This window comes from Eptesicus fuscus, chromosome 4, assembly GCF_027574615.1.
Source record: "Eptesicus fuscus isolate TK198812 chromosome 4, DD_ASM_mEF_20220401, whole genome shotgun sequence".
Lineage (NCBI taxonomy): Eukaryota > Metazoa > Chordata > Mammalia > Chiroptera > Vespertilionidae > Eptesicus > Eptesicus fuscus.
Window position 1 is genome coordinate 329,449 of NC_072476.1, and position 21,591 is coordinate 351,039.

The following is a 21,591-nucleotide window of genomic DNA, read 5'->3' on the forward strand; positions in this document are numbered from 1 at the left end:
GCCGTAGCTCTTTATCAGTTGATACACAGCACCCGCGGGGCACTCCTGTGAACTGGTGCATCACTGCGTCATCAGGCCACGAAAGCCACACTCTCCCTTCAGTTTGGGTTCAACTCGGCATTGGCCGACCTAGGAGACCCCTACGTCTGCAGGGACCGGAGCGGGAGGCACTGGACCCCGAGCTTCCAACCACAGACCCGAGACCCTGGGGCGCACAGCTTCCCGGCATGCCTGTCAGCTCTCCAAGCCGACCTCCCCTCATCTCCAGGGGAGACACCAGCCTCTAAGGACCATTCTACATTAGGGGGGCACGCGTGGCTGTTAGAGCTCACGGTGGTTTGTAGGCGAACATGGACAGGTGTGCTTACGATTAGGTCTTTTACCACCGATGCCCTCTTCAGATCCTCTTCCCCAACAAGGCTGTTCACAGAAACAGGTGCCACGCAACTTTGTCCTTGAACTTGGCTCTGTGGGGCAGTGGGCTGCGCCCCTGGGCACAGACACCTCTCTGTACCTTTGGGTGACATCACTAGGAAACGGCAGTTGGCTCACTCCCCCCCCCCCCCCCCCCCCGCCCAGGACCACGCTCAGCCTGCGCCCATCTTAGCGCCCGAATAAAGCAAAACGCAGAGCAGTCACTGTCAGGGGCTTCACGGAAAGAAGGGAAAAGATCTCAGTCCTCGACACAAAGCTGATCCACGAGTGGGGTCAAAGGTTACATGCTGGCAGTCGCTGCCCCGAGCTCACCTGGCATGCTGGGCACCTGCGCCCAGGGAAGGGGGGTGCGAACTCCCCTGCAGGGCTCTGCAGCCAAGTCCCGAGTCCCGGGTGGGGTCGGGGCTCCGAAGGACTCCAGGGACCGGGGCTGAGCCACCATTTCCTGGCACAAGGATGTGTAACGCAGGCGGCTCCCAGTGGCCTGGACACAGGTGTCGGAAGATTTTTATATTTTGAGAATTCAGTGCAACTGCCACTGCCACCCCCTCACCCCCGCCCCTGAGCTCCCACCTGTCCCTGCTGCTCCTGCCTCAGGCTGGGGTGGGGTCCTGGGAGCGGCCGGACCCTGGGCTGGGCGTAGGTGCTGGCCAGAGGGAACCGGGAGGAGGGCCACACAGATCTGGGCTAGGCGGGGGCGGGGGAGGGAAGGGGGACAGCAGAGACTAGGCCTTGAGAAAAGTCAGTTTTATTAAAACACACTCAGCTCAGACACATTGGTTATGAAGAGGCCCGTTCCTCTCTCCAAATCCTAACCTTCTCCATTTTTCTAAAAGGTTCAAGGTGTCTGGGCTGTTCGGGCCCAGCCTCCTGTGCGCCCATGCCATCAGCTGAGACTCGCCGAGCACGGTTAGGGCGGTGCTGGCCAAACAGTGCAGCGCGCGGGCTGGGGCTGAGCCGTTGGAACGCAGGGGGCCGGGGGGCGGGGGCGGGTGGGAGCCACGACAGGACAACGGGCTTGGGGGACTCGAACCACTTTCATGGACCTTGCAGGCACCCAGTTAGCGATGTACCACTCCCCGCACACGCAGCAGAAAGCTCGATGCTGCACCCAGCTCGCCCCATGCCAGGCAGCAGTGCCACCCTCCACCCGGAGGCACCCGGTGCCCATCCGGGAAAATGTGCTGAGGCGCTGCCCGCCCGCCTGCTGACCCCGGGCTTCAAGCTGGTGGCCCCACGTCAGCCTTTGAAATGAATGGTAGCGGGCACGAGGCCGGGGAGGTAGCGCCTCGCTTTCCTGCCTCGGACACGGGCTCAGAGGCCCCAGGGCGGCGCAGTGGTCACCCCGCTCCCAGACCGCACCCCTTTGGCACCTGACAGCACCTCCAGGCCGCGGCGACAGCTTGCCTCCCGGTTCCATCGGCCTCTCCTTTGACTCACACCCACAGCCTCCTGAACTGCTCCTGACCCCGAAAGTGCAGAAGGTGGAGAGCCCCGTGGGCCCCTCCACGGCCGGCACCTCCAGGAGGCCGCGGGTCGTGGGGGCCCCTCCACGTTCACCCACAGCTGCCTGGCCCCCAGCCATGAGCGCAGGGCTGGCCCACCCTGAGGATGCGACGGGCTTCCTGCCGTTTGTGAGGGAGCTAACACTACTGGCAATTAGCTTCGCTGCAGTGTGCGGGGTCGAGGGGCTGGGCTGTGGGGGAGGGTTAGCTTCCCGGTCAGCAGGTTCACATCACACTGGCCCTGGCCTAGGGTTTCCAGGGCTCCGGCTGCGGCCTGGCGGCTGACTCCTCCCAGAGCAGCAGCGGGACGCGCCCTCCGAGGTCGGCCTGCGGCTCTCACCAGAGGTGTCTTCCCGTGTAACTCGGTGGCGCGGTTGGGATCTGGAAGCAAGGAAACACACTAAGCTCTGTGCTAGGAAGTGAGCATCCCCACGGCACAAGGTGTGAGGCCTGCCTTCTCCCGGGGCTGGGGGCCACGGCCCTGCCTTCTCCTGGGGCTGGGTGCGGGGGCCCTGCCTTCTCCCGGGGCTGGGTGCCACAGCCCTGCCTTCTCCCGGGCTGGGTGCCACGGCCCTGCCTTCTCCCGGGCTGGGTGCCACGGCCCTGCCTTCTCCGGGGCTGGGTGCCGAGGGCCCTGCCTTCTCCCGGGGCTGGGTGCCACAGCACTGCCTTCTCCCGGGGCTGGGGGCCGGGGGCCCTGCCTTCTCCTGGGGCTGGGTGCCGAGGGCCCTGCCTTCTCCTGGGGCTGGGTGCCGAGGGCCCTGCCTTCTCCTGGGCTGGGGGCCACGGCCCTGCCTTCTCGGGAAGCCCACCTTCTTTCTCTGGGTCATGCGCCAGAGTAAATGTTTCCTTACCCAGAAACCCTTCACCTTCTGAGTCAGGGTGCTCTTCCCTCTTGAAGGGACCAGGGGGGCTGAGGACTGACCTCTGGGGCCACCTTCTAATCATATTAATTATAACAGCGGGGCTCGAGTCAGGCTCTTCCCAACGAGGAGGCAGCCCAGTGAGGGGTGAGGGCTGCAGTGTGGGAATCTGGGGGTCTTTCCCACCCGCAGGGCAACGCCGACAGCACCCACAGGCAGGAGCTGCCCCAGGGCAGCCAGCCCTGACCACATCCTACACAAAGCCCCGAGGCCGGGCATGGGCGTGGCACATGACAGAAGGAATGGAACCCATGCGCACGTGCAGTGGCTCATGCGCCTAGGAAGAAGCGCTTGGCATTCAATGTGGGGATGAGAGTGCGGCTGATTCGATGGAGAAGCGACAGGAGGCCATTCACAGGCAAAAGAGACAGTGATGGTGCTGTGAGGTCTGTTTGGCGTCAGCTAGCTAACCTGCTTTTGTGCTCACGGGAAACGAGAGCCACTTCAGTTTCTCAAGATAACTCTTCGGGAGTGGGAGCGGCACAGCCCGGGGCCAGCTGGCGCAGGGAGGGAGGGCTAAAGGGGCCTGACTAGGTTGGGTGTCAGCAAAATCCACTTCGTAATTCTGGGCTTTTCCTAAGTCACCTCCCAGGGAGAGAGAGGTACATTCTGTATGAGGAAACCCAAGAATTCACTGGGGACAAGAGCCCCAAGATACAGGGACACTTAAGGGAATCTGTAGGTGCTACACTGGGTGCAGGTGGTACAATCAGTATAGTATACTGGGTATAGGTGGTACACTGGGTGCAGGTGGTACACTGGGTGCAGGTGGTACAATCAGTATAGTATACCGGGTATAGGTGGTACACAGGGTGCAGGTGGTACAATCAGTATAGTATACCGGGTATAGATGGTACACTGGGTGCAGGTGGTACAATCAGTATAGTATACCGGGTATAGGTGGTACACTGGGTGCAGGTGGTACAATCAGTATAGTACACCGGGTATAGGTGGTACACTGGGTGCAGGTGGTACACTGGGTGCAGGTGGTACAATCAGTATAGTATACCGGGTATAGGTGGTACACTGGGTGCAGGTGGTACACTGGGTGCAGGTGGTACAATCAGTATAGTACACCGGGTATAGGTGGTACACTGGGTGCAGGTGGTACACTGGGTGCAGGTGGTACAATCAGTATAGTATACCGGGTATAGGTGGTACACTGGGTGCAGGTGGTACACAGGGTGCAGGTGGTACACAGGGTGCAGGTGGTACACTGGGTGCAGGTGGTACACAGGGTGCAGGTGGTACACAGGGTGCAGGTGGTACACTGGGTGCAGGTGGTACAATCAGTATAGTATACCGGGTATAGGTGGTACACTGGGTGCAGGTGGTACACAGGGTGCAGGTGGTACACAGGGTGCAGGTGGTACAATCAGTATAGTATACCGGGTATAGGTGGTACACTGGGTGCAGGTGGTACACTGGGTGCAGGTGGTACACTGGGTGCAGGTGGTACAATCAGTATAGTATACCGGGTATAGATGGTACACTGGGTGCAGGTGGTACACTGGGTGCAGGTGGTACACAGGGTGCAGGTGGTACACTATAGGGGCCTAGGTGCGTGGAGAAGGGTAGGAGAAACAAGCCTCGCTGTGTTCCCGCTGCAGCATCTGCTAGGGCTGCTGTCTGCACAGGCCTAGCAGCCCCTGCAGAGCTGTGTCCCTGTGGGAGCTGTTCCCTCCCACCCCGTCTCTCCCCTCAGGTTTCTGCCAAAACATCAGTTGTGATACTCACAGTCCCGCCGTTCAGCACCACGGCCATCTCGGTCGGCTGGTACACATTGCTTCTAAACGGAGCGCTGGGTCTGCTTCCCAAACTGCCATTGCGGAACCCTGCTGTCCGGAGAGCTGGGGGAGGCGGGAGCCACACACACCCCAAAACAACAAGGAAGAGAGACGGCTTTGTGTTCCTCCCCTGCATCAGCACGCTCCAGCACGCAGCCCTCCCTCCGGCTTTGTCACAGCCTGACTCCCAACAAGTCACAGAGGGGCTTTGTTCTCCGCCCTGAGCGACCCATCCTGGGCGGGGGGGGGGGGGGGGGGGGAGCGAGGGGGCGGGAGTCTGCAGAGTCCAGGCTGCAGCTGCTAAGGTGGACAGGCCAGGCCTCCCCTCCCCACCTGCAAGGCTCCAGGGGACAAGGACACACCCTGCACTCCCAGGTCCCCCGGACCAAAGACCCACTACAGCAGGCCATTCATGGCCAGCTCAACATCACGCCGTCAACACGCCGTGTCCCACACACAGAAGCAGGGAAGAGCATGGACCAAGGCATGTGACAGAGGGCGTCCCACAGGAAAGGCAGGGCACAGCGGAGCTTGGACCAGCCCGGGGCTCCTGCTGGACAGGACAGAATTAAGATCTGAAGCAAAGACAGAGAAACATGCAGGCGGTCTACCTCTGGAAGGTGGTAAGCCGCGTTTCTTACCTGCTGTGTACTTCCAGAGATTCTCTCCCCTTTTTAATAAAGAAAAGCCTAACGACACAGAAGAACTTAAATGCATATTGCTAAGCCTGCAAGGGCTACACACTGTGTGATGCCAACTATAACGTCCTGGAAAAGGCAAAGCTAGAGACTGTAAAGGCGTTAGTGCGCTGGCGGTGGGCTGGCGATGAACGGCGGAGCGCGGGCACCTTCAGGCCGCGAGCTATTCCGCACCAGAACTCACGGTGGAGAGGACAGCATGCACCTGTCCAGAGCACAGAGCTGTGCGGACCAGGCGTGAGTGCGCCCACAGGTCCGTGACGGCTCTGGCTAATAGTGAAGATTCACTAACGTAAGATGCACGTTGTTAGTGAAGGGGTTTGTGGGAACAGCCTGTATTTCCTGCTAATTTTTCTGTGAACCTACAACTGCTCTAAAAAACATTCTTATTAAAACGTAGTGGAGAAGGTAGTAGGACTGTTTAAAAGTCAGAACAGAAGTCACCTCCACGGTGCGGCGTCCTCTCCACGAACTTGCTTTCAGCGAAGGCACTGTTCGGGGAGACCTCTCCTGAGAGTCTTTGCTGAGGGATCATCTTTCTGACTAAAGAGATCTTGCAATTTTCACAAGCTCCTGGGGACAGGGCCCACAACCACCTTGGCAGTACAGTTCACCGTCACAGGATGCCAGCCAGGAGCCAGGCCTGAGAAGAATACTGTACATATCTATGAACTCATTTAATTTTCATAGCACCATAGGCACTTCTATGATTTCCACTTTCCATGGGGCACAGAGAGATTAAGTAACTCGCCCAAGGTCACACAGCTGATAAGGGACAGAATCAGTATTCAAACTCAGGCAGAGAAGCTGTGTTCATAAGGATCACACTATACTAGCTCCGATACTAGGTTCGAACGAACACCACACTTAGTTCATTAGAAGCAACTTAAATTCAAGTGACACTGGGGAGAGCTGGGCCCAGATTGGACCAAAGGAACTGAGGCAGGATAGGGAACGCAAGTTCCAAGACACACTTATGAAAACCTCTTTTGCTTTAGCATCTCCGAGCCTTCACAGCCCTGTGCACGTTCTGAGCAAGGAGATGTCCTTCCTGGGAAGCAGAGAAGGGGCCGCCGGGCCCAGCAGGGACAGGAGACCGTCCCACTCTCAATCCCTAGCCTGATCCGCTTGAAGGAGGGAAGTGCAGACACAGCAGCTGTGGTGGGGACTCTGCTGCACTGCCCAGCTGTGGGGTGCACTGGCCCAAGGGCCCTCTCCTCTGGGAAACATCCCTCCCCCACATTCTAAGCCCCTGAGTGTTGGCTACAGTGGCATCCTCCCCTGGCCTCCAGGTGGGCATGTGACTTAGGCCTAGCCAGTCAGGGCATCATATCTCTCGGCCATGCTGATTGGCTCAGGAAGGGCCATCAGGTCCAATCAGAGCTAACTCTGGGATTTTTCTCTAGCATCCTGGGAAATGTTCCTCTTTTCTACTGGGACTCTGTGCAAGCCTAGAGCTTTGGGCTGCCAAGATGCTAAAAGGTTAAGAAATGGAAAGAGACCAAATCTTGTCACTTCGAGCTCCCGATCAAACCACTCCTGAAGCTTCCTCCTTAGTCGACCAGTTTTGTTGCTGTGCTGTAGTCTTGCTTTGCTTAAGCTGATTAAAATCAGATTTTCATTACTTGCAACTTCAAGAATCCCAGCTAACACCCCATTCTGACCTGGGTCAACTCTGAAAGGCAAGCAGGGCTCACCCATAGGTCCCACAGGAATCAAAGATCAGAGGTTGAACACCTGCCCTCCCCTGTCTAGACTCTGTGAGTGAGGCTAGCATGGCCCTGCCCTCCCACCTCCCCAAAGTCACCGAGGGCCTTCCACTGGGAAGCTAAGGGCCAGGGTTTAAACAGCCCTCAGCTCTAACGAGATCTGAGCCCAAATCCCTCACAGAAGAAAGAACTCTTTCCTTTCCTGCTCGTGGAAAGGTGAGCATTTCAAGCGCCTGCTAACACTGCCCGAGATGTGACCTGAGGTGCTACATCCGTCAGCGTATTTTAATCTTTTACTCACATACCTCATGCCTTGTTGGTACTTATCCATAAGCAGCAGGCTGGTGAGGTGGTGCATATCAGGGGCCTCCTTGGGGGAAGGGAATGAGGAAGCAGAGGCTGCGGGCGAGGCTGAGCCACAGGCCACCTGGGATGCATCCCACCTCTGAAAGCCAAGGCAACTTTCAAGGAAGGAGAGCCTGAAAGGCCAGCAGGTGAAAATGCAAAAACCAGGGCACTGTAGCTCCCGTCCGGCCAGCTGTGGGGCCGGTTCCTTACAGAAGCTGGCTGAGGTCAGCGCCGCAGCTGACAACAGCTTCTCTCACCGTGCACGGGAGCGTGGCCAGGCGTCCCTGCAGGCAAAGCCAGGGCTCCCGGGACAGGGGCAGCACAGCCAGATGCCGACCCAGCCTCTGAGCTTTCTGAGGGCACGGCTTGCCTGGAGCTGCCCTGCGGGTCCCATGGAAATGTCAGTGGATACACATGTGGGCTGATGCAAAACAGGGCTATTAAAAAAGTCTGACAACATACAAGGCTGGTAAAGACGTGAGGAAATAGGGCTCTCATACGATGATTAGAGGGGGGCAGTATATATCAGGACTCGAAGGCACTGATTCTTTGGTGCAACTTTAGGTGCAGTCTGGGAATTTTTTATTTTATATTTTGCAGGGAGTTAGTTGATCAAGGGCACTTGGCTGCCTGCCTGCCTGCCTGATCACCCCTAACCACTTTGCCTGCCTGCCTACCTGCCTGATCGATCCTAATCACTCACCTGCCTGCCTGATCGCCCCTAACCACTCTGCCTCGGCCCCTGCCATAGTGGCTTCATCTGGAAGGACGTCCAGAATGACGTCTGGAATGTCATTTGGCTGTCCAGTCTAATCAGCATATTATGCTTTTATTATTATAGAGTAGAGGCCTGGTGCACGAAATTCGTGCATTGTGGGGTGGTAGTCTCTCAGCCTAGCCTGCACCCTCTCCAATCCGGGACCACTTGGGGGATGTCTGACTGCCAGTTTAGGCCCGATCCCTGTGGGATCCCCGTGGGATCGGGTCTAAACTGGCAGTCAGAAATCCCTCTCGCAATCCAGGACTGCTGGCTCCTAACTGCTTGCTTGCCTGCCTGCCTGATCGCCTCTAACCACCTCTGCCTGCTGACCTGATTCCCCCTAACCACCTCTGCCTGATGGCCTGATCCCCCCTAACTGCCTCTGCCTGCTGGCCTGATCACCCCCTAACTGCTCCCCTGCCAGCCTGATCACCTCCTAACTGCTCTCCCCTGCGGCGTGCTCGCCCCCTAACTTCTCTCCCCTGCGGCCTGATAGCCCCCTAACTGCTCTCCCCTGGGGGCCTGATCACCACTAACCACCTCTGTCTCGGCCCCCCGCCACTGTGGCTTTGTCCAAAGGACATCCAGAAGATGTCTGATCTAATTAGCATAGTACCCTTTTATTAGTATACATAATACTGTAATAACAATGGATGAGACCAAGTAGGTACTAGACTTATGGGGGGATCACTCCATCTATACGAATAAAGAGCTAATATGCTAATGGGTGGGATGCCACAATGGGTAACAACCAGGTCATCAGCATATTAGCTGGGGCTTTGCTCTGGAGACGGGACAGAAGCGGGGAGGCGCCTGGAGGAGGTGGGACCATCCCGTGCTGGGGAGGGCAGGGGTGAGAGCCCATAGCGCCCCCCTCACCAGTCCTTTGCCACCCACTGTTTGCACTCTGAGTGCCCCGCGGCCCACCTGCCAGGGGAAGGAGCACAGCAGCCGGGAGGCTCCCACGTTCTCCTCTGGCGCCATGACAGGGCGGAGCCGCCGCGTTGCTCCGGAGACCAGACGGGGCGGCAGGACCAGCCCCAGGTGACCAGCCGAGGTGACCAGAGGAACCGGGGGCGGGGCTTGAAGCGGCCAGAGAAGGCCAGCGGGTTTGGGGGCGGGGCCGGCACTGGAGCGCTGCATGGACAGGCACCGTGTCACGGCAGGGCTGCAGGTGGGTGGGCTGCGCCACGCAAATTCGTGCGCTGGGCTCCTAGTAAATTATATAAATGTCTAACCACTGGGTTGCACACCTGAAACTAATATAATATTGAATACCAACTGCAAATAAAAAATTTGAAAGATACAGAAAAACAGGAAATGTTCACTGCAGCATAACTTTATACAGGAAGCCAGAAACACACGGGACATTCGCCAGCTGGAGACCAGGAACGACGTCACGTATGGGAACAGACGCGCTGCTCCGCAGTCACTGGCAGGAGAGGCCTCGGCCGTGGTGCTGCGTGAGGCAAGCACACTCCCAGCCCAGCGTTCAACCTGCTTACACCTCACAGTCACTCGGAGCTTGCAGTGTCTGGGCCGAGACTTACAGAGTAAGGGACAGGCACCGTCCGTCTTTAAGCTGCTCAGGGGATTCTTAAGTGCAGCTAGGTTATGAACAGCTCTACGGCATCGTCGTGTGTGTGTGTGTGTGTGTGTGTGTGTGTGTGTGTGTGTGAGAGAGAGTGAGAGAGAGAGAGAGAGAGAGAGAGAGAGAGAGAGAGAGAGACTCAGTCTGGCAAGATGGGAGCACTGCCTTTGGGCAAGGGTATTTTGAGTAATTTTTATTATTTCTATTTGCTGAGCCTCCTACATGAGTATTACTCAACTTTAGTCAGCAGAAAGGGGCAATAACACTACTAGTATTTTCTCTGGGAGAAGAGAGGGGACTAAAAGACAAGTTTCTTGGCTCTGGTACATGTCAGGGTGTAACAGATGGAACCCCACCCCCCCCTGCACCTGTTGGTCCTGACCTGGGTCCAGTTCCCTTGGTCTCTGGATCTTACTCGGACGGACGTATCGGTTGCATTTCCCCAGGAAGGGATGCATGTAATGGGAGCCAGAAAACCCACTTTCCCCGCCCCGCTCTCCTGCGCACTTAGGATTGAACTGAACCAGTGGCGGCTTCAGCTCCATGACATGGGACTGAACCCCCGTCTTCTCAATGCACAGAGCGTCCTGATGCATCAGGGACGCTCTGAGAAGAATAATTCTGCCTGGTCCACACCGGGCTCTGCCTCAGTTACCTGTCTGCAAAGGGGACCTCATGGGGTCACTGTACGTATTAAACGAGATTAGCTACTAAAATGCCACGCAACAAAGGTTAGCCATCCCCTTTTGAAGACCCTAAAATACATGGGCAGTCCTAGCATCCCCACTTCACGGCAAGGAGACTAGACCTTCAAGCTCCTAGTGTTCCGGGGTAACAGAGCCTTCGGAGCCTGACAAAGTGACAGATCAACAAGGAATGTGCAAACTCACACCCACTTCAGGCAATGCATGACCATCGCGCCCCGGTGGTCTGTGGGGAAGAACCTGCTCCAGAGGAGCCGAGTAAGAGGCTCCCCGGCCGCTGGGCCCCGCCGGCTGCTGGCCTCTGCGCGCCCTGCCCACTGTGCCCTCTGGGCTCCCAGAGAAGCCCCCGTCCCGACCTCCCCAGCCAGCTATCTGTGCCTGGTCTCAGGCTCTGCTCTCAGAAGAGCCCCGCCAGAATCACATCCCATGCCAGGCACCGTGGGACCGACCCCTGGGCCTGGTACCCAGCATGGCACCTCCCACGGCAGCGCCACGAAGCACCTTTTATTTTTGTAACAGAGGAGAGAAACGACTCAAAGCCCCACATCCAGAAGCGGCAGAGACAGCGCTGAATCCAGACACCTGACTCAGGGCTTCAGTGTCTGCATTTCTGCCAGAGGGAGGGGAGGGCCCAAGCACTGCCCTCATCACCTGGCACCCGCTGCACATGCCCCCTGCCAGGGCAAAATGAATGCGACCCTGGTGGTGGGTGTGGCTGGGCCGGCAGCACCTGCAGGAGTAGCTGTGCCGGCTGAGGATGGCAGGTGGTCCCTGCGGCCAGCTGCTGCTGGCTGGGACGGGCGGCAGGGCCAGATCCAGCTTTTCAAAGCCAGAGACCTGGATTTTTACATTAAATTACTTGGCAATTTATAGGGCACAATTCTAAATAAAAAATCCACTTCTGGGCCAGTTTCCACACAGGGGTCAATGCTTGTGGGCTCTGACCTGCCGGAGCGGCCCCGCCCCTGTCCCCAGAGGGAAGAGAGTCTTTCAGGACAGATGGCCCCCCAGCCCCGCAGCGAGCCGCCTACCTGCGCCGTGCTCGTCCATGGAGAAGGCCTTGTTCTCCAGGTAGGTCCTCGGCAGCGGCGCGTCCTCCTCGAAGGCCGTCTCGCGCACCCGGGGCTGCGGCGCGTCGAAGTAGTTGGGCGCGTCCTGGCGCGGCGCGGGCAGCAGGGCGCAGTGCACCTCGGGGATGGCGTGGCAGAGCACGAAGACCCAGCCGCTGGCCACCAGCGCGATGGCCTGGGTGGGGTCGCCCCAGGCCTCGCCGGGCCGCAGCCGCGCGTTGCCGTAGAGGTACATGGTCAGCCAGGCGGCCCAGACGAGCGCGGAGAGCGCGGCCGTGAGCAGCAGGCCGGCGCCGCGCCGCCTCCAGCGGCGGAACTTGCCGCACAGCGCGAGCAGCGCCAGCACCAGCGCGGCCGCCAGCAGCGCCAGGTCGTAGCCGAGCGCCAGCGCGAAGTCCGCGGGCTCGTAGGCGCAGGCCGGCCGCGCGTCGCGCAGCACCGTCAGCACCAGCCACTCGGCCGCGATGACCACCTGCACGAGCGTCAGGCAGAGCGCGGCGCCCAGCAGGTGCGGGCCCGGCGGGCCCCGGCCGCGCCGCACCAGCGCCCGCACGCGCCAGGCCTGGCTGGCGAGGCAGGCGAAGCAGAGCGCGAACAGCACGCCCCACAGGAAGCGGCGCGCCGCGCACACCGCCTCGTCCTCGCGGATGATGAAGGCGAAGGTCAGCCCGAACAGGCCCAGCGTGCCCAGCAGGAAGAGGAAGTGCAGGCCCACGGGGTCCCGCTTCTCCTGCTCCGTGATGAAGGGCAGCCGCGCCAGCAGGATGAGCATCAGGAGCAGCGTGATCAGGGCGCCGGCGCCGGCCGCCGCCTCCACCACGATGCCCCAGACGGAGTCCAGGTCGCACAGGGACACGTACTGCGGGAGGAGGTCCAGGCCGCAGCCCCGGGACGTGCTGGAGTTCTCGGAGGCCCCCGCGGCGGCCGCGCAGAGCAGGAGCAGGGCCAGCGCTCCGAGGGCTCCCATCTTCCTCTCTGGCACCACGCATGTTCCAGGAAAGTTGGGGTGGGGGGCAGGGGGTGGGGAAAAAACATCAATGCATCGTAAGCCTCCCAGTCCCCGGACTGCTCCACCTCATTGCAAATCTGCCAGCCCATGTGGTGCCTTGGGACACTAAGGACAAGCCTCCCGCCCCCCCCCCCGGGGGTGGGGGTACTGGGGTGGGTGGATTCGGGCCCCATCTGCACCCGGGGCCAGGCCCAGGGAACAGCAGTGACTCATCACCAGCGCCTGGAGGAGAGGGGAGAGCAGAGCGAGGCTCCCTTCCTGGGAATACCGTCATCGTCTGACTTTGAGGCCACATCTGACCTCCAAAACTCAGGCAGTAAAATGAAACTTTAAAGAGACAGTTCCGGCACAGCCACCAAGGCCACTCAGTCTCTCGTGTCAGCAGCCGGCACGTGGTGACAACACGGTCCGGGCCGGCCCTTACCCAGGGACAAACCACCCCCAGGAGGCGGGGCACCTGCCCAGGGTCACACAACCAGCCCCTGGCAGCCTCCCGCACTTCAGCTGCAGGACCATGTGCCCAATGAACTGGCTCCCCGCTCCATCCTGAGTCCCCACCCTCGCATCCCCTCCAGAGATTTCCCAAGAACCCATCTCACTCCATGCCAGCCTCTCCCAGGGATGCCCACGGGGCGCTCCCCGGCACCCACTCTGGTCCCCGCGGAAGCCGGAGTCCACAGCAGCCCCCTTAGCCCAGGGCTCCCGCCCCTCCCGCTCCCTCCACTTGGACACTTGGAGCCACAGCAAGGAACGTGGTCCCCCTGCAGGCCTGGCTCCCACACGGTCCCCTCTGGCCGGGCGTGGTCACACTCCCATTCCTCTCCATCAGAGCCCCTTCTTCGGTCTCTTAGTCAATCACATCTCACTTTGTGCCCGTTCACTCTGCTTCTAGGGTCCCTCTCCCGTCCTCCCTGCCTGCCTGTCTCCAGGGCCAGCTGTCCGTCTCCATCAGCACACACAGGGTTTCTCCGCCCTGAAATCCTGACACTTAACGCCTGGTCATTCCATGTGGTGGGGCTACCACTGGCCTCCACCCACTAGATGCCCAAAGCAGCCCACCTCCCCGAATTGTCACCCAAAAGACCTTCAGACACTGCCATGACCCCTCGGCGTGAGGTCATGGGTGAGCACCCCGGTATTGACTCCAGCAAAGTAGATGCTCAGGGAAAATGGAGGTCACAGGACCCCTCCTCCACCCCCACCACAGCCCGGGGCTTGGAAGGGAGCCAGCCTCCTGCCTCACAAAAGCCTCCGGACCCTTTGCTAAGCGTCTGCAGCCACCTCACTGCCTGGGCACCCCTGAGTGCGGGCGGGAACGGCCCCTCCAGGCAGCTCCAGCGGGCCCTGGGCTTCCCTGAGTGACCGTGTGTCGGCCACCCTCTCAGTTCCCGCCTGGGGCCCTGTGAACAGCTCTGACCCTGCCGTGGCTGGGAGACCAACTCGGGGGTGAATTGTTGATGCCGCGGACGGGGAAGGAGCCTGGTGCTGCACGTCCGGCCCCTCCGCCTGCAGACGAGAGCAGGCAGGCGAGCGAGGGAGGCGCTTGGCAAGAGATGCTCTTACACAGCACCCCCTCGGGCAAGTCAGCAGCGAGGGTGCACCCCAGACATTGGCACCCTGGCCACGGCAGCCACTTAGGCCTTGTCCACACACTGCCTGTGTAGGTATTATTAACTGGCTCCCCAAGTCCTTAAAATGAACGCATTTAAAAGAAAGCAAGCCAGTCCTAGCCAGTTTGGCTCAGTGGATAGAGCGTAGGCCTGCCAACCGAAGGGCCCGGTTCAGTTCTGGTCAAGGGCACGTACCTCGGTTGTAGGCTCTTCCCCGGTGCCTGGTCAGGGCGCAGGCAGGAGGCAACCAATCAATGTGTCTCTCTCACATCGGTATCTCTGTCTTCCCCTCTCCCTTCCCCTCTCCCTAAAAGTCAATGGAAAAATACCCTCGGGTGAGGATTAACCAATAAATAAACAAATAAATTAAAGAAAACGACCCATCGAAGCACTTCTCCCGGGAAATGTTGAATCGCGTGATGTAACCCCTGTTGCACGCCCAGTGGCACAGCCCCGACCACCCTCTGGGACAGCTGCCCTGGACAGAGCTGCTCCTCACAGTCCTGTGCCAAGCGGGATGCCAGCGTGAGGAAGCGCTGGCTGTGCCAGGACTAGAGGCCACCTGCTCCCGCGCGGGCCGCCCTGCAGAGGGCCGGGCATTGCTTCCACGGAGCCGACCCGAGGGCTTCTCAGCAAGGCATGTCCCACAGAGCCTCCCGGTCACGGTCATGGTCACGGGCAGCCAGGCTCCTCCCCGCAGGGCTGGAGGGCGGGGCAGGAATGGGCTTCTGCAGGCTTGGCCCCGCCCGCCCCTTACCCTAAGCCAAGGGGCATTTGGCCTCCTCTAGGGACACTTCTGGTTGTCACAACTGGGGAGCGAGGTGCAGCTGGCATCTAGTGGGTAGAGGCCAGGGGTGCTGCTGACGCTCCCACAGTGCACAGACCCCCCGCAGCCATACAAAGAGTGACCCAGCCCTGAATGTCAGCAGTTCCAGGCTGCGAAGGCCTGAGGCCGCCTGCGGTTGGCGTTGACAATGCTAGGGGAGCAGCCAGCCTCGGCCTCGGGCCCATCTTGTGTCCCCTCCTGGCAAGAGCTTGGCCTCCTTCACCCTCAGGGGACCCCTCCTCTCCCCAGGCCTGGCTACACGCAGAACGTGGTGCCCCATCTCCCCGCTTCCTGGCTGACCTTCCGACCACGAGAAGCTAACAAGGTGAAGTAACCATCACGATGGGCCCCGGCTCCTAACACTGTAGGCGCTCCGGCATGGCCCAGGTCCGGCTTCCATCCCCTCGCCGCAGCTTTCTGTTGGGGCCGTGGTGACAGCGACAGCACCTGCCGCCTCACCCCCTCGCTGTGCTGCTGGCGCTCGGCCATGCCCGCACAGTAGTGCCTTATGGTCTGTGCAAGGACAGGGCGAAGCAAGCACTCGCCCACCTCCCTGTCTCAGGAGACAGCGGGAGGTCAGGGGCCGTCCCAGGTCCCACAGCAGGAAGCCGTGGAGCCGAGAGACGAACAAGTGCGCCATTGTCACTGGGCTCACGGCGGCCCAGGCTGTCAGCCTGTCACCTGGCGGGTCCTCCTCCCGCCGGTCCACCTGAGTCCGCCCCGCCCAGCGCCGTCAGTGCCTTTGATCTGTGTCTCTGTCGCAGGCCCACAATCCCCCGTCATTTTGTTGTGCTGCTCTTTGGTCCGTTATCCCTCCACCACCCCAGGCCCTTGTCTATCTTGTTCTGCACGAAGGCCCTGGCGACTGGCACACGGCAAGGCTCGCACCCACTTCCGAATGAATGAGTGAATTGCTAACCATGGGCCCTGCCTTCAGGGCACTGGGGGCAGGTGTCCTCATCGCCATCAGATGGCGGAGGGGCCGGGGTCTGAGTTTCAGTCAGATTTTCACCCTCGAATGGGGAACAGCAGCAGCAGCAGGGAGTCCCCAGGGTGGGGGACACAGGGGTGCGCTGTGCGAGGAGCTGGGACACAGGGAGCAGGGGCGCCAGAATGCCACCTGCGGCCGGGCAGGCGCCTACTGTCAGGAGAGCCAGGTGTGCTGCACAGCCATGGGCGCCCCCACATCTCAGGGGGAGCAGCGGTTCAGGAGCCCAAACCGGATCACACAGACCAGAGGGGTCAGTCAGCACGAGGGAGGTGACGGCACGGGATGAGGAAAGGGCAGCGCGCCTGTGGGTGGGAGCGTGCAGCTCCTCAGGGAAGAACAGATAAAACTGAAGCAATGTGCAAGACTCAGTTCCCAGACTCACACTCATTCCACACTCAGATGCTCCTGAATACACTGCATTGCTCTCTCTCCCTCTCTCAACACACTCTCACCCTCCTACACACACCCTCACACACTTTCTCACACTCACACACTATGTGACACTCACTCTCCCTCACACACACACTCTGACCCTCACACTCACTCTTACACGCACACTCTCACTCACGCACTCTCACACACACATCTCATAAAACATTCTCTCAACACACTCTCATACACACACATACTCTCTCACATACACTCACAGTCGCACTCACACACACTCTTCTCACACACACCTCTCACTCACTCTCACACTTACAACACTCTCTTACAATCACACATTCTCTCACATTCACAACACACTTTTACCCTCACACACTCACACTCACACTTATACTCTCTGACACTCACACTATCTCACACTCACACTCTCACCCTCACACACCCTCACACTCACTCACCCTCACACACCCTCACACTCACTCACACACTCTCACCCTCACACACCCTCTCACACTACTCACACAGCCTCACATTCACACTCTCACACACCCTCTTACACTCACACGCTCTCTCACTCACTCACTCTCTCACACTCACACACCCTCACACTCTTACACACCCTCTCACTCACTCACTCTCTCACACTCACACTCTCTCACACTCACACACCCTCTCACTCACTCACACACTCACTCACACACCCTCACTCACTCACACCTTCTCACACTCACACACCCTCACACTCACTCACTCTCTCACACTCACACACCCTCACACTCACTCACACACCCTCTCACACACACACCCTCTCACTCACTCACACACTCCCACTCACACACCCTCACACTCACTCTCTCACACTCACCCTCACACTCTCTCAACACCCTCTCACACAGCCTCACACACTCACACTCACACACACTCTCTTACACTCACACACTCTCTCACACTCACACACACTCTCCCTGAAGAGGGGCCAGAGGGGCTGGCAGGTGGCGGAGTGCATTCTTCATACCCGAGCAGCCTGCAGAAGCTGGGAGGAATGAGGAGGAATGTAGGAGGAGTCCCTGACAGCCACGTGCACCGAGCACCGGGTCTTCCTCCTGCTACTTGCCAGCAGCCTCTGGGGCCCGGGCAGCTGATTGAACCTTTCTTGCCTCAGTTTCCTATCTGCCACATGGGGTGATAACAGCACCCACTGAGTAGGGCTGTGTGAGGATTAAGATAATAATTAGGGTTTAGAACAGTAGTTAACGTAGGGTAAGCGTTAATATAGTGTCTGTGATCTAAACAGACACATCTGGCTGATCTCCCTGGTCCGAGGCTGTGAGCTCCTTCGGGGGCGATGGCCTGGAGAGGGAGGTGGAGGGGGGCTCACCCAGGAGTTCGTCCACCACTGGTTCCCAGCCTCCCCCTCCTACCCCAAGGAGCGGTCCCAGAGGCGGTATGAAGGGAAACACCTTTGGGGTGATCTGTTCTGGGAACCCCCAAACTCTCCTGAGGGGTGCCTCACTGTGAGGATGATTTTCCTGAAAGAAACCAGGTCAGAGGGCCCAAGGTCAGCCTGGGTGCCTAAAACGGGGTGTCTGCTGAGGAGTCAGGGCCAGGACACGCAGCGCCAGGCTGAGCCAGTCCCTGGGAACCAGCCCCCTGCCTCCCGCTCACGTGGAGGAGGCAGTGGAGGAGGCAGTACACCCAGCGTCTGTCCCTCAGCTCGGTCCGACCGGCCTCCTGGGCCACCCGCGGGCTCCAGGAGCCCCACCCTCCACCAGGTCCCTCCCAGGGCCCAGCAGCTCAGAGACATCTTGAACCGCCTTCTCTGAAGGTGACTGTGTGTGTGTGGGGCGGGGGGGCGGGGGAGAACATGGGAGGGAAAGAAGAAAGGTGGGGAGGGCTCTAGTTTAGTCCCCAGAGGACAGCTGGCCCAGAATCAGCCTGCCAGCCTCAGGCAGCAGGAGGGAAGCAGGCAGCCCGTGACCTTGCCCGCTCCTCTGTCTGCTGCTCGGAGGCACCACAGTGCCGCCTTCAAAAGGCTGGCGTGGCAAGTGCATGACAAGTCCCAGGGAGGTGCCCGGCGCCCAGGGTGTAGGGGGTTCCCGCTCATTATTAAAAAGACAACCATGGTCCCCATCGCCCCACGGGGAAGAGAAGGTAGAGGTGAGGCAGACCAGCCAGAGGCTTAGTGGAATTTACAGGTCAAGCTGGGACTAGAACCCGTTTCTCCCAAAACCTGACCTCCAGGCCTGCCCTTCCGCCCCTGCCCCTGGGGGCTGGCAGGAGGCTGTGGAGCTCTCCTGACCCGGGAGCAATCCTTGCAGCTCACCCCCCTGAGAGCCACCCCAATTTCCTGCTGGGACCGGATCAAGCGGTTACAAAGTTTCCTGAAGTTAAGCTGTTTCCTAGACCACAATCTCACCCTCTGCTACCCTTCCCAATTACAGGGTGTTATAATCTCCCTTCCCCAGTGCGGCCCGGACCACCGGCCAGCTGGGGGCACTCGATTTACCCTCAGAGGTCAGTAAAGAGCGTGGCCAGACACAGCTCTCTGCACGTGAATCTGCAAAGCCTCTCTGATCCGGTGAATGAAAGCGATAATTTAAATGCAAATTCCACCCTCAGCTGCTGGCTGGGCAGGAGGCTCCTCTGGGCTGTGATTCAGAGAAGAAGCGCGCAGACTCAGAACCCCAGGAAGCGCTGTGCAAGTGTTCCCCGGGGGGCTCGGCTGGGGCTCCTTAGGGCCGACAAGAACTGCTTAAAAGTGGGAGTGGGTTTGAACTCGCTGAGTGCACCCACAGAGCCGCTGGCTGGACACGGACCTGGAGGTCCCAGCACCTTGCTTTCCCCAGAGGCAAAATGAAGAAGCTGCATCCTGTGTCCTTGTTGAGGTTAAAGGAGCTTTTAAAACTCAGATCTCCTGGCTTCCCACTCAAACCTCCAAGGGTTCTCTGGCCTAAACTCCTTTCCGGGGCCCCAAAGGTTGTGGTCTGGCTGGTCCCAGCAATCCAGTCCAGTCACAGCGGCCACCAAGTGCCCACATGCTTGCTCTCTCTCTCTCTCTCTCTCTCTCTCTCTCACACACACACACACACACACACATTCTCTCTCTCTCTCTCTCTCTCTCTCTCTCTCTCTCTCTCTCTCTCTCACACACACACACACACACACACACACACACACACACGCTCACACACATCTGCGGGGAGCTCCAGCCACAATGGCCTTTGTTCAGTTCCTCCAACTTCATCCCCACCTCCCAGTCCTTGCACCGCAGAGCTCTCTCCGCAGCGGGCCCTCTCGCAGGGCTCCACAAAATGTCACCCCAAACAGCTCCCAGCACAGCACCCGGCCGCTGCTTTCCCGGCAGCCTCACCCGAACAGAAGTTACGTCCGACACACTGACCTGCTCCGGGCGCCCCGGGCAGTCCCGCCCCGCCGCCCAGGCCCAGCTCGCGGCGGGTCACTTGGTGACACACATCCATCGGGAGACCTGGGGCTTCTGCAGCTCCGCCCCCCGTCCTCTCCCGTCCTCTCCCTTCCCAGCCAGGCTGACCCCTTTCCAGCGAGCGCGGGGGACCGAGAGGACGTGCCCACCCGCCGAGAAGCACGGCCGGGGGGCGGGGGGGGGGGCGGGGGGCTCCGGCCGCGGCCGCCGAGGGCATCCGATCACGTTCCTCCGCTGCTCACGGCCCGGGCCTCCGAGAGCGCCCGCCGCACCGAGGACATTTCTAAATCAAGGCTCTGGGCTCAAGTTCCGAGGCTTCCGTGCCAAGTTCCCCACTCCCAACCCCCGCCTTTGCGAGGACCCCAGTTCCTCCCGGCTCTGCTCGGTGCCCCCAAGCCTGGCGCAGTGGGGCCCGGGCCCCGGAGGGGACGCCGCCGCCCGCCACGCCTCCGGGGTCTTTGTCCGCTCCCAGGAGCGCCCAGGGGCGCACGGGGACAGCGTGTGTGCGGGGCCGGGGGGCAGGTTCGGGAGAGACAGAGCAGAGGCCTGGGAATGGGCCGAGAGCTGCGCTGGTGTGTGGGGGAGGGGGCCGGTCCTCTGCGGCAGGCGCCCCCTTTCCGCGGGTAAACCAGCTCCCCGGACCGACGTGGGTGCGGGAGGCAGGAGTCCCGCGGCGGGAGAGCCCGCGTCCCCGAAGGTTAGGGGACGCAGCGCAGGACGAGTCGTCACCCCCAGCCCGGCCCGGTCCCGCCATTGTGTGCGGCCGCCCCTCCGGCCCCGCGGCAGGTGCGCGGCTCCCCCCAGAGCCCGGCCCTGTGCGCCCGCTCCGCCGGCCCGGCCTGCGGTCAGCCCACGAGCTGGCAGCGCAGCCCCGGCCCTGCAGCGACTTCCATCGCAGGACGAGCCCCTCGGGCGCCTGGACTCCCTGGCACCTCGCCCGGCCGCCTTACCTGCGTCGCCCCAGACTCTCCTCCGAGACTTGGATCTCTGCCTGGTCCAGGGAGGCAGCCCCCCACCCGCCCCAGTCCCCGCCTCTGCACGCCCTGCTCCCTGCGGCTCCTCGCCCACCTCACTACGATCCCCGGACCCGGATCCCCATCTTCCCCAACTCACTAACCCCTTGGGGCGGGGGAGAAAAGGATAAGAAGCCCCCCCCCCCAAATCCTCCCAATTCCACGCGGGAAAAGTTTCTGGAGTCCCTACAGCGCTTTCCGCCCCGTTAGCACGGCTCGCACTCACCGAGCCCCACGGCCCGCAGCGCCGACGCTCCCGCTGGCGCTCGGCCCGAGTCACATCCCCGCAGCGTGGCCGCGGCCCGCCCCGCGCGCGCACCCGGCCCGGCCTCACTGCTCGCCCTCGCGAACCTCTGCGGCGCCAGGAACCCCCGGGCCTGCCCGCGCGGCTGCAGCCGTGGCCCCGCCCTCCGCAGGCCCCGCCCCTTCAGGGTCCCGCAGGCCACGCCCCATGCAAGGTCCCGCCTCCGCAGGCCCCGCCCCCACAAGCCCGCCTCCCCGACCACGCCCTCCTCAGGCCCCGCTCTCTACAAGCCCCGCCCCTCTCGCAGGCCCCGCCCCTGAAGCCTCCGAGACCGGCCGGGTCCCCGCCTCGCTCGCTAACTGTTGCACACTGAACCCCCACACCAATAGCGCGCACCCGCCGGCGCCAGTTCCTGGGTCCTTGTCCCAAATTCGGGGCCCTCCCCCCACGTCCACAGTGCGCCATAAGCAGGCCCGACGCGTCCCCGGGCTGATCCGGCCGCGGGAACACACGCTGGGAGGCAAAGTCCAAGGAGTGTC

General features: G+C 60.7%; 1 protein-coding gene across 1 annotated transcript; it reads right to left on the reverse strand.

Annotated features, from left to right (window-relative positions):
• Window positions 1-573: 573 nt before the first annotated feature.
• GPRC5B (G protein-coupled receptor class C group 5 member B) lies at window positions 574-21,158 on the reverse strand. Its single transcript, XM_054714377.1, has 4 exons — window positions 21,035-21,158; window positions 11,492-12,505; window positions 4,601-4,713; window positions 574-2,321 (listed from the first exon to the last, which is right to left on the reverse strand). The coding sequence occupies exons 2-4, from the start codon at window positions 12,495-12,497 to the stop codon at window positions 2,277-2,279; spliced, it is 1,164 nt and encodes a 387-aa protein (XP_054570352.1). The 5' UTR covers window positions 12,498-12,505; window positions 21,035-21,158; the 3' UTR covers window positions 574-2,276.
• Between the last annotated feature and the right edge of the window lie 433 nt (window positions 21,159-21,591).